This window comes from Heterocephalus glaber, unplaced genomic scaffold (genome assembly GCF_053883595.1).
Source record: "Heterocephalus glaber isolate CG9 unplaced genomic scaffold, H.glaber_assembly_v1.0 deba00001497, whole genome shotgun sequence".
Taxonomy (NCBI): domain Eukaryota; kingdom Metazoa; phylum Chordata; class Mammalia; order Rodentia; family Bathyergidae; genus Heterocephalus; species Heterocephalus glaber.
Genome location: NW_028258320.1, coordinates 6,266,253 through 6,277,861, shown reverse-complemented (window position 1 = coordinate 6,277,861; position 11,609 = coordinate 6,266,253). Strand labels below are relative to the sequence as shown.

At 50.5% G+C, this 11,609-nt stretch overlaps 1 protein-coding gene across 5 annotated transcripts; it reads left to right on the top strand.

The window, feature by feature from the left end:
• Positions 1 to 10: 10 nt before the first annotated feature.
• On the top strand, positions 11 to 11,375 carry Mrpl14 (mitochondrial ribosomal protein L14). 5 transcript variants are annotated; one of them, XM_021259749.2, is made up of 3 exons: positions 11 to 90; positions 8,827 to 8,918; positions 10,916 to 11,375. In XM_021259749.2, exons 2-3 carry the CDS (start codon positions 8,848 to 8,850, stop codon positions 11,280 to 11,282), a joined length of 438 nt encoding a protein of 145 aa, XP_021115408.1. In that variant the 5' UTR covers positions 11 to 90; positions 8,827 to 8,847; the 3' UTR covers positions 11,283 to 11,375. The 5 variants fall into 5 exon arrangements, with proteins under 5 accessions (XP_021115408.1, XP_004846527.1, XP_021115409.1 ...); XM_004846470.4 differs by having other exon boundaries at positions 17 to 90; positions 8,824 to 8,918; XM_021259750.2 differs by having other exon boundaries at positions 26 to 114.
• The last annotated feature ends 234 nt before the right edge of the window (positions 11,376 to 11,609 follow it).

Below are 11,609 nucleotides of genomic sequence, written 5' to 3'. Positions count from 1 at the left end.
CAGCGCACGCACGCGACGCACGGCCAGGGCGCACGCGCGGAGAGCGCGTGTCGAGGCGGTGCCTGTTGAGTGCGCGGCGGCGGCGGAGCGGTACGGTGTGGGGCGGGGGCCGAGGTGCGGAGCTCGGGGACTCCCCCCCTTCCTCTCTTCCCTCCTTTCTCCGCCCGGGTGGGCGGCAGTGGGTCCTTGAAGAGCTGAGGGTTCGTCGCGGGGCCTGACTGGGAGTGAGGCCTCGCCCTGCTCCCCTGCCCTGGGCCCTGGGGTGCGGACTCCCCAGCTTGTGCGCCCGCGTTTGCTCACTTGCTTGTCTTGAAGGAGCAGGGCGGCCTGGCCGTCACTGCTCGCCTGGTGACCTGCACCTCCTTCCGTTGCAGCCGGTTGTGCTGTGACTCTGATGTGACTCTATCAAGGGCGTCCCTGGTTTCCTATTTCACCAGAGGCTGCGCCCAGCGATGATTAAGTCTGGAAAGATGGAGATGGAGATGGAGGGACGGGCGGACTCGAATCTCATCACCGAAGCATAAGGAGCGCGCCAGCTTGTTTAATTTTAGGTTCCTGAAGGGGACACAAAGAGAGGATGACTTTCCATAGTGGTCAGCACCCTGAGACGTTGACATATGAAGAGGTGCAGGGGCATGGAGCCACCTTGGGTTTCTTGGGAGACATACGGGAGGAACTTGAACCAGGGCCTTGGCCACTGCTGGGCAGAAAAGGACGCTGCCCAGCTGGGCTGTCTGGTTCTGTGTGGGTCACCGGCTGTGTTCTGTGGTCGGCTGGCTTTTCAGGGCTCATTAGAAGCTTGTGGAATACAACAGTAAAGTTTGATTTACTGCAGTGTTGAGTTCCGTCAGTGAATTGGAAGTCAATTTAGCAGATCCAGCCACCGTTTAAAAAGAAACAGAAACTATCAGAGAGTGTTGTGCTTAGCAAGAGCGTTGTTTCTTGACACTTGGCTCAGGTATGAGTGTGTTAGGAGGTGTTTCTTGGTGTAGTGTGTTTTCCATGCGTCACAGAAAATTTGGAAAGCATCAATCACTTGTATCCTCCTGTTTGCCCCCTTGCTCTTCAGCCTGAGTTTGCAGTCAGTTCAAATCGTCCAGAAGGATGTGGTTAGAACCCAGGGATGTACAGGAAGGAACAAGGCAGGTATCTTCAGGGAGGTTACTCCCTAAGAAGGATGATGTTCACTTTTTCCAGTACTGAGGATTGAACCTAGGACCTTCACATTGAACTACATCACAGCTCCCTTTATTTTTAATTTTTATTTTGATACAAGGACTCGTGCTAAGTTGCCTAGGCAGGATTTGAATTTGTGACCCTCCTGCTTCAGCCTCCTAGAGTGCTGGGATTACAAGCATGTGCCACCATGCCCTGAGTAAAAAAACCAAGAATTTTGTTGGGGGTAGGAAGTAGATTGGCTTTATAGGAAGAGCTGTTTTTTTCAACTGACAGAAGGGAAGATGGGGATGAAGCTGTCTTGTAGACCGCCTGGGTGCAGGAGTCTTTGTAGGCTTGAGGTCTGGGAGTTGTTGTGGGAAGGAGCCAAAAATTTCAGGGATCTGCTGTCATTTTTTTTCTTAAGAATTGTCCATTTTACCCTTGTGTGTACGTGTACCTCTTTACATATAGTGTTGGTTTAATGGTTGTAAAGCTAATGTGATCTGTTGCTTGCATGGATCAATAAAATTCATTTTGAGCCCTGATAGTGGATAGCTGGAAATTGGAAATGGGATAATTACTGGTTTGGGGAGCTCTGAAAATCACTGGAAGGCATTTCTTCAATACTGTTTTTTAAAAATAATGCAGTTGTGGATCTGAACATAGGGATTCCTGAGCTATTTCTGCCTGTGCTTAACTAGGGTCAGCACCTCTGAACAGCGTCCTCAGGGAGGGTATGGCACTCTGCAGATAGCAAAGGCAACATTTCAGTAAGCCTGAAAAGAGTTGAATTAGGGGCATTGTAGAATCCACAACGGAACAGTGGTCACAATATTTATTTTTGAGACATAAAGTCCTATTCTGGCCTGGGATGTGCTATGCCTCAAATTCATGATCCTCCTGCTTCAGCCGACTGAGGGCTGAGATTACAGGCATGTACTACCATGTCTGATCCAAAATATTTTATTGTTGCCCCTGTTTGTCAAAGGTAGATTCCTCCTCTGGAGTCTGTTGCTCAGGTGACAGTCTGTTGGGCCCTAGACTCTCCTCGGCTCCTAGAATGCTAGATGATGCATTGTCCTTTAAAGACTATTTTGCTCCAATTCCTCTTTGTGATTGTGGCATCTGGACCCATCTATGGTGGATTCTCCTGTTTGTGTCACTTGGGTAGTTCTTACAGCTCTGTAGGGGGTAGGGAAGGTCTAAAAAATCAAATTACGAGTCGAGGGCCATGGCACACATGTATAATCTCAGCACTCCAGGAGAATGAGGCATGAGAATAGCAAGTTTGCACACAGCCTTAACAGTTTACCAACAGCAAGACCTTGTCCCAAATTTAAAAAAAAAAAAAAAGGGCTGGGGACGTAGCTCAGTAAGAAGCTCTGGGTTCAATTTGCAGTACCAGAAAAAACAGATTAAGGTTAGCCTTCCATTTCATAGGCGGTGATTTGTACATCATGGCTTGCCCTGGTATGATCTGACAGGCATGTTAATGGTGACAGCCAGTGATAGCTCAGGTTTTGGTGTGTTGTCCTGGGTCAAGTAACATACTGGATGCAGGTAGCTTGTCATTCACTAGGAATGTGCAGGAAAGAGTAGGAAAGTCCCCCGAATTCTCATCTTTAGGGAGGAGAGGTCGCACTTCTCCAGGTCCACTCTAAGGCAGGATGTTGTGATCCTTGAGATGCCCATGAGCTGCCCGGGGTCAGGGAGGCAGAGTACTTGTCCTACACACCTACCCCCAATGGGATGATTCAGACTTGCAGTGGTGGCAAACTTATGGCACACGTTATTGTGTTTTTCTTTTAACACAAACGATGTTAATGTATGAGTTGTTTTTTCATTTTTTTTGTACCAAGGATCATGCTCAGGACCTTGCATTTGCCAAGCAGGCACGGGGCCACTGAGCTACATCCCTGGCCTACGAGTTGTTTTTTCTAAACTAAAACCTCAGTATTCAGGTTTAATTGCAGTGTTGGCACTGTTGTGATAAATAAGTGGGTTTGGGGTTGCAGTTTGGCACTTGGTCTCTAAAAGTTTCTCCATCCCTGATTCAGAGGGTTTCCCAGTCTCAGTGCCCCTCACCTGTGTGGAGATAAAGTACTTTCATTTCCATGTCACTTTGCTCTTCCTAGTGACCCCAGCTGGACAGAGTCACCAAGACTGGAGGAGTGGACTGGGGATTTAGCTCAGCCGTTCTGCCACCTGCCTCACAAGCACAAGGTCCTGAGTTCGATCCCTGGTACAAAAAAAAAAAAGACTGGAGTTGTGATCTCAAGGTCACAGACTTTGAGGAGGGGAGGCTGGGCTGGGATCCTGTCCCCTACCCTCCTGTTTTGCTGTTCCCTGCTGTTCTCTTGTACACCTGACCCCTCTGCATACCTGGCCCATTGTTCCTGGCCCCGTGTAGTCAGTGACAGGCAGGAGACAGGTGCAGGATTAAATAGACCGAGCTCTATCTTCTGCAGCTTTTCCTGAACTTAAACATTCCAAACTTGCTCCTGGATTATAGGTACCCCCCAAACCCCCGTGAGGATGGGATGGGAAGGAGATAAAGCTGGAATATATAAAATCTGTATATTATAAAACCAGCTTGAGTGATTGACAAATGTCAGATTTAGCTAAGAACCACTGCTTTAAATACTTCTGTAACAAATAAACAAATGTAAGAAAATTTTTTGTGGACTGAGTTGAGAAAGGGGATTTTTCTTAGCAGTAGTGGTAGTAGAAATAGCCTGTCATGCTGTTGAGGGATGCCTTGTTTATTTTTTTGTTTTTTTAATTTAATGTTATTTATTTTGTGGTCTTGGATATTGAACCTAGGGACTTTGCACTGAAGTGTATCCCCAGCCCTTTTTATTTTATTGATTGATTGATTGATTGGGATATGATCTCAGTAAGTTGGTAAATTGCCTGGGCTGGGTTAGAACTTGTGATCCTCTTGCCTCAGCCTCCCAGAGTGCTGGGATTATCAGCATCTGCCACACACTTGGTTATCTGTTTATTTTTTGAGATAGGATCTTGCTTGTAGCCCAGGCCAGCCTGAACTTGATATGTAGCCCGGGCTGGCCTCAAATTCACTGGTCTCTTGCCTCAGCCTTCTTGATGCTGGGATTGCAGGTGTGCACCACCATGCCCAGCTTGGCTTTGCTTATGGGTAGTGATACTGTGAAAACTCGAACCTTGATCAGTGAATCAGCTTCAGTTGTGGTCCTGGGTTGCACTGGGTGGGTAGCATCGATATTTATTGAAGAGGCAGGTGCTTATTGACGGCAACAGTGGCAAAGGAGACAGCCCCGTGTGTGGTGCGCTTGCCTCGGTGGAGTTTGTTGGTGGTGAAAGCAGCCTCTTGAGGTCCCTGGTCCCCATCCTTTGCAGGGCAGGACAAGAACAGTGTTGGACTCTGTGTGGACTCTGGTGCCTGCTAACCCGGGATGAGTTGGCAGGTGTCCAGCTTCTCTGACTTCATCCCCCATCTGCAGAATGGCACTTCCTCCCTGAGACCTCAGAACTGTTCAGAATCCTCAGCTGATGCAACCTCTTAGGCTTTAGTTTCTTGTTTCTTTGTTTCCATTGGATGCTCAGGATGAAATCACCAAAGAAAATGACCTCCCTGAGGATACTTTGAGAATTGCAACATGGTATACTTTTGTGATGTTAAAAAGACATGCAGTTAAAAAAAAAAAAAAAAAAAGACATGCAGTAGTCTGGTGTGGTAGCTGCCCACCTGTGATCCCTGCACTTGGGAGGCAGAGGCAGGAGGATCACTTCAAGTTTGAGGCCAGCCTTGCCTACATAATGAGTTCAAGCCCAGCCTGAAGGATATAGCAAGAACTTGTCTTAAAAAAAACCCCCACCCACACACATAGTAAATTCTTCTGAGAGGGAATTATAAGGCTGCAAAGCAATGATGAATTTTCAGTCAACACACAGAAGCACTTACTGGGCCAGGGTGAGCAGGAGAACCCTGGGGTCCTAGGGATAGGGAGAGTTTCAATCCTGTGAGCCCGCCCCTGGCTTTCTCTGCTTTGATGAAAGACCTTTAGAGGCTCACACTGATGGTTTGTCCTTTTTGTGCCTGAGCTTTGCATTTGATTTCTTAGTGTTTCTTTTCTCTTTCTAACAGAATCTCCTTTAAGCACACATTGGTGGTGGTGTAAGACTTTTTTTTCTTCTAAGGCCTCACACATTCTAGGCACGTGCTCTGCCATCCAACTGCCCCCTTCCACCCCTACCCATGGCCCTGTTTCCTTACTTTTCTGTAGAGCTCATAGGAGCCTGTTCCCTGGAAAGACTTTCAAATGCATGCAACATATTAGATACTTGAAGATTGAAGCTGTTTGGGTGGAAACAATGTATAGATTGGTCTGTGATACTAAGTATACTATACGATTAGATACAGCATACACTATAGCCTAGCTCTGTATGGATACCCACACTTGTAGATGCATTGTACTGATCTTTAGAGCTCCAGGGGTGATACTTTATCTTTCCACAAAGCATCGGAGGTTCTTTCTGTCTGCTTTTCTAGTTCAGACCCTGTGTATGAAATGAGGTAAAACCCAGCCTCCCGGGTCCTTGGGAGCACCCCAACACCACCGCATGGAAACTGAGCCAGAGGTTGAATTGCAAATCACTTCTGGCATGGTCCCCCAGCTCTAGATGTATGTGTCCACTGTTCTGGGCCCAGAGCGGGTGGCACTGAGCCGGGGACTGCAGTCCCTGCCCCCACAGAGCCATCATTCCAGCACCTCTCTGGGGGCCGAGCCAAGTGAGGGCACCCATATGTCCCTGAGATCCTGCCTGTCCCTGATCCCCACAGCCAGAGACGGGATAGTGTTAACCAAGGGCACGTGAGCACCACTCGGATGGCATCAAGTCACTTTGCCCCCCCACCCATAAGGGAAAGGTTGTGATTCACTTTCTGAATTAGGAAGCAGTGTGGAAAGCCACCCTGCAATGAATGTAGTGAAGGAAGCAGCATTAGGTTTTACCTCCTGCCCAGGCACAACCAGGCTAACAGCAAAGCATTAGCCTGGGTGTGAAGTGGACCAGGCCGCGTCCACAGGGTGGATCCGTCTATACCATGAAGTAACACTAAGGATTCCAGAGTCTCTCTGAAGAGGCTTGTTGCCTCCATCACTCTTCCTCATCTGCAGCAGGTACTTAGTGGTGGGAAGGGGTGCTTTCCATGGTAGGCAGTGTGGACTCCAGGCTAGCAGATGATTCTGAGGCCTGCAGGTGACACTGGGGCTGCTCCTCTGACCACTAGCATCTTGAAGCCTGGGGCCTTTGAGCTCTTGGGTCCCGCCATGTAGACGGGAACCCTACTTGGGGTTTTCCTTGCCTGCAGCCATGGTTGAGGTGTGGGGCCTATCTTCCTCTTGGCTACTTCATTTGTTATTTTTACGTTTATTTTTATTTGTTTTATTTTATTTTATTTTTTGAGACAGAGTCTCACTGTATAGTCCAGGCTAGCCTTGAACTTGCTGCTATGCAGGCCAGCCTGGGCTGGAATTTTCAATCCTCCTGCCTCAGCCTTCTGAGTGCTGGGATTACAGGTGTGTACCAACATACCCAGCTTGCCTCATTTATTTGATTAACAAATATTTATCACACTCTTTCTGTTCATCAGCATCTGCTGTGGTAGAGGTGGAAGGAGAAACAGTTGGTTTTTTGTTTTGGAGGTTTTTGGAGGGATAAGCAATAGAAATGGTTACTATCGTCTGTTTGCTGTTTGGGGAGGGTCAATATCAAATCCGTTTAAGAGCTACTGAAAAAAGGGGCCAGGGATTTAGCTCAGTGGTTTCGCTGCCTGCTGTGAAAGCGCAAGGACCCAAGTTTGATCCCCGGTACCAAAAAAAAAAAAGAAAGAAAAGAGCTAGTGAAAGTCACTGAATTAGCCTTTTCTTCTGACAGTGAGTGTGCTTCCTGCAGGCACTCCCATGTCACTCGTGTTGGAGGCCAGGGTGCCACCTGGTACATGTGGCCCGAGCTCTACAGCCAGGTGCCATGCGTGAGCTCCTCTGTGGTTTCTGAGTTCTGGAGAGGAAGCAGCAAGGAATGGGATGCAAGGGATGTTGGCCTTATCTCAAAAAAATGTCCGGTTTGTTCAGTGTCTGGATATGGTGCCGTCTATGAGGGCTGCACCAGCCTGGGTATGGCTGTTCCTGGTGTGCAGGAGGGCAGGGGCGAGGCTGCTGTTCTGCATAGGCTTCTAGGGGAGGTGGGCTGGGGCCAGGGGAGACCCAAGTGGGCAGGGAGGGGCACAGGTTGTGGGCATCTGTGAGCAGGGCATGGGTTGGGGCCCTGCTGCTCTGCAGAATCAGGCAGGTGCCCAGATGCTCTGCGTCTGAGCCTTGGTGGCTCCTCCTGGCCACCTTTGAGCAGGTCCTGCCAGTGTCTCAGGTGAAGTGGGGAGCCAGGTGCAGTTGCTTGTGCCATCTGGGTCATCTGGCTATAAGTGGAGCTGGCTGCCACTGGGCATCTCTGGTCCTGTGTGTGTCAGGTGCTAGTGATTTCCTAGGTTAACTGTCTTCTTTTGCACTTAATTTTTGGATTATAATTACATTTGGCCCGTGCTTCATGGGTTGTCTCAGGAAGACTCTTGGGAGCAGGCCTAGAGTTGGGGCTGAACTGGAGTTACTGCGCATGTATGGAATGTCTGGCTTTTCCTGAGGAGGTAAACAGCCCTCCACCTTCATTAAATAAAGTCTTATCTGAGAGCCTTGAACTTGTGCCGGGCAAGGATGTGTGTAAACACTTGGGTAGAGGCTTGGCTCATGGAGCTCAGCCAGGCCTGCTGTAGACAGACATCTCGGGGAGGGACAGATGTGCTTTGTGGTGGGAGGCTTGCTTGCTTTGCTTCCCTCCTTCCCCCTCCCCCTCCCCCCATCTCTCTCCCTCCCTCCCTCTCTCTCTCTGTCTCTCTCTCTGAGACAGGGTGTCACTGTGTAGTCCAGACTAGCCTTGAACTCACAGCAGTCCTCCTGCCTCAGCCTCTTGAGTGCTGGGATTACAGGTTTGCTGTCTGGATCTGGAGACTTTTTGTATCCAGGCTCCTGGTGATCCTCAGGTGTCGGAGGCCCTGGTGACCTCCAGGCTGGAATCATGCGTCTTGGGTTGGTGGCGGTGCTTGCTTTCCCAAAACTCATTTCCTGTCCCAGATGGGCTGGGCAGCTTTTCTGTGGTCTGCTGGCGTTTGGGATGTTCATCCAAATACTTTGGCCAGTGACTTGGCAAGGGCTGCTGTGGGCTCTGCACTCGGGGGAAAGGTGACCAGGTGACTGGCAGTGCTTAAGTAATGCCGCCCCCCATTAGGGGTTAAAGTACCAACTTTAACCAGAAGGCCCACGGTGTCTGTGGGGAGCCTGTGGGGTCGTGGGATTATTGAGGAGTTGTCACAGCTGGAGGTGCCAGTAGGCAGGTGCAGTGGCAGCTATTGTTATCACTTCGAATAGCTCTGGGGTCCAGTGTGCCCCAACCCAGGTCAGACCCTGACTCAGCAGGTGGGGCAGGAGCTGGGGCTTGTCCTTTCTCTTGTAAACACTGGGATTTATATGACTAATGATCTTGTTCTAGAATCGCCATCTCCCACACACATCCCCAAAGAAACCTGGCTCCACAGAAGGACTCTGACTTAGCCATCTTTCCTCCCTCTCCCAGCAGGACTTGCCATTGTGGGATCCCATGGCCGCCTCTCCTGCACTCTGTGGCCCCTTGGCCTGTGTTATCAGAGCACTCGGCTGGCACGCTTTCAGGTGACTTGAGACTTCCCAGCAGGGCCAGCAGACAGGGTGATAAGGTGACAAGAGTTGGCGCAACCTTGGGAGGGCCCTGGGTTGGGGAAGCTGGAGGCAACTGGCTGAGCTGGGATTTGGTCAGGACTAGGGAGGAGGTAAGGAGATGACAGTTGTGTCTGGGTTGTGGTGGGGATGTCATGGGCTGGCAGAGGGTAGTTGTTGCTGCTTTTCAGCCCCTGTAAGACCTGGAGTGGATCCGACATCTCTGGATGCTGCATTTCCCTAGGCTTCAAAACCTTCCCTTTTTTTTTTTTTTTTGTACCGGGGATCGAACTCAGGTCCTTGCGCTTGCAGAGCAGGTGGTGGAACCACTGAGCTAAATCCCCGGTCCCCTAAAACCTTCCCTTTTAAGGAAGGAAATTTCTTTCCGTTACAGAAACAGTGCATGCTTGTTAGCAAACATTCCAGCATGGTAGAAGCACAGCTCCTTTCTTCCTTTGGGGGATGCTCAGGTGTCATGGGCCCTGGTGACTGAACAGGAAGGCCCAGCACAGGTGTCCAAGTGCAGGCTGAACTTCTGCCTGGCGTGGGAATTGCCTCCCGAAGTGAAGGTTTCTCCAGGGGCTGCAGGGAGGGACTTAAAAACAAGTCTCTGACCTAGAAGATGTGAGGAGTGTGGTGGCTTCGGAAGGCCTGAGACAGGACCTGCTGATGGAGGAGGGGAGGAAGGGAAGTAGGTGCAGGGCAGGCCCTAGGGGCCGGGAGGGGTGAGCCTGGAGTTCCCTTGTCTGCTCTGGGTGCAGGGTCCACGCAGGACCTGCACAAACACAGGACTGATGGTGGGGAGCCACAGACAGCAGTAAGCAGGAGCATGGCTTTGCTTTAGGTTCTTGAGGGCCAGCTCACAGCACAGTGCCATGAGGCCTGGAGAACACTCGTGCTTGTCCCAGTGTACAGGGAGCCATTGGAGGAAGGCGGTCGTGGGGCAGAGGCAGAGAAAGGATGGAGCCCAGGATGAGGTGCCTGTAGGTGTTAGAGCAGGGGGTGTGGTGGGAGAGTCCTTGGAGAAGCCCGAGCGCCTGCGGGGGCAGCATCTGTGGACGTGTTGTGGAGACTCTGAGGGTGAAGTGTAAGAGAGGCATGGGCCTGGAGGTGGGCTCTACCTGTGGGCGGTGTGGGTACTGGGCACGGGGACCAGGAGAGGAGCCCTGGTCACTTGAGAGCTCTGAGTGTTGCCTTGAAGCCTTGGTGACCAGATCTCTAATACTGTACCTGCCTTTAATAGGTGGTCTGCAAAACACTTAAACTTTTTTTTTTTTTAATTAATGGTAGCAAAGTTTTATTAAAGGTAGGAAAAGAACCAGGCTCTGCAGAGCAAATTTGGGCCAAACAAAAGAAGGAAAAGTAATACACCCTACGTCATGAGGGTGGCCCCCATCGAGAGAACACAGTGGGCTCTGCTGCATCTTACTTGGGACTCCTCAGCAATCTTGCTCGCTCTGTTGTAGACAACTTGGGCAAGTACCTGGGAGGCAGGTTTCTTGGGAGGTGGTAGGTAGGCCTGGCCAGCCAAGGATTTCTTCAAAGGTTTCAGATTAAGGTGCAATGAGATGTGTTGTAATAGAAAACTTGTGTCCTCTTAAAAATGTATCCAAATCAAGAGCCAGGTATGGTGGTGCACACCTGTAATCACAGCACTCAGAAGACTGAGGCAGGAGAAGTGCCTCGAGTTTGAAGCCGGCCTGGGCTATAGAGTGAGTTCAAGTCCAGCCTGGACTACCATAATAAGACCAAAAAAACTCCAAAACAAACAAACAAAAAAGTCTATCCAAAATGAGACCATGGCACAAGGGTAGAAGCTTTCAATTTGGAGGAAGCATGAGTAGAAGAGTCTTTGAGAGCTCAGCCTGTATGTATGAGTGTGCACTTGTGTGTATGCAGCAGGTGTGTGCTTTCTAGCCCTCGCAGGCCTGTGACCTTGACCCAGTCCACCAACTTGTGTTTTCTGTCCCCAGCACCACAGGCAGCATTGATGCAATCCAGAAGCTGACGCGGGTGCGCGTAGTGGACAACAGTGCCCTGGGCAACACCCCATACCACCGACCTCCCCGCTGCATCCATGTCTACAACAAGAGTGGGGTGGGCAAGGTGGGTGACCGGATCCTGCTAGCCATCAGGGGGCAGAAGAAGAAAGCGCTCATCGTGGGGCACCGCATGCCTGGCCCCCGGATGACCCCCAGGTTTGACTCCAACAATGTGGTCCTCATCGAGGACAATGGCAACCCTGTGGGGACTCGGATTAAAGTGCCAGTGCCCACGAGCCTGCGTCGGAAGGAGGGCGAGTACTCCAAGGTGCTGGCCATAGCACAGAACTTCGTGTGAGCGGCGATCCCAGCCTGCACCTGGCTGATTGGAGGACAGTGCCCCCCTGGGGTGGGGGACGGTATTGTCTGCGGGAATAAACATTGTTGTGCACGGCTGCTTCCTGAACATCTGGGTTGGGACCGTGAGACTGACCATACCTGGCCCCGTGCATGGGATGGCAGCCTGCACCCTGCTTTTCTCCTCGGGGCCCTGTCACGTGAGTTCATCCAGGCTTGGCAGGCTCAGGAAACTGGGTACAAATCAGGTGTTGATTTATAAACGTGCCATGGAGTCTGCTCATCTGTAGCATTTCTTCCTGTTTTAGAGGGCTCAAGACATGGTTGC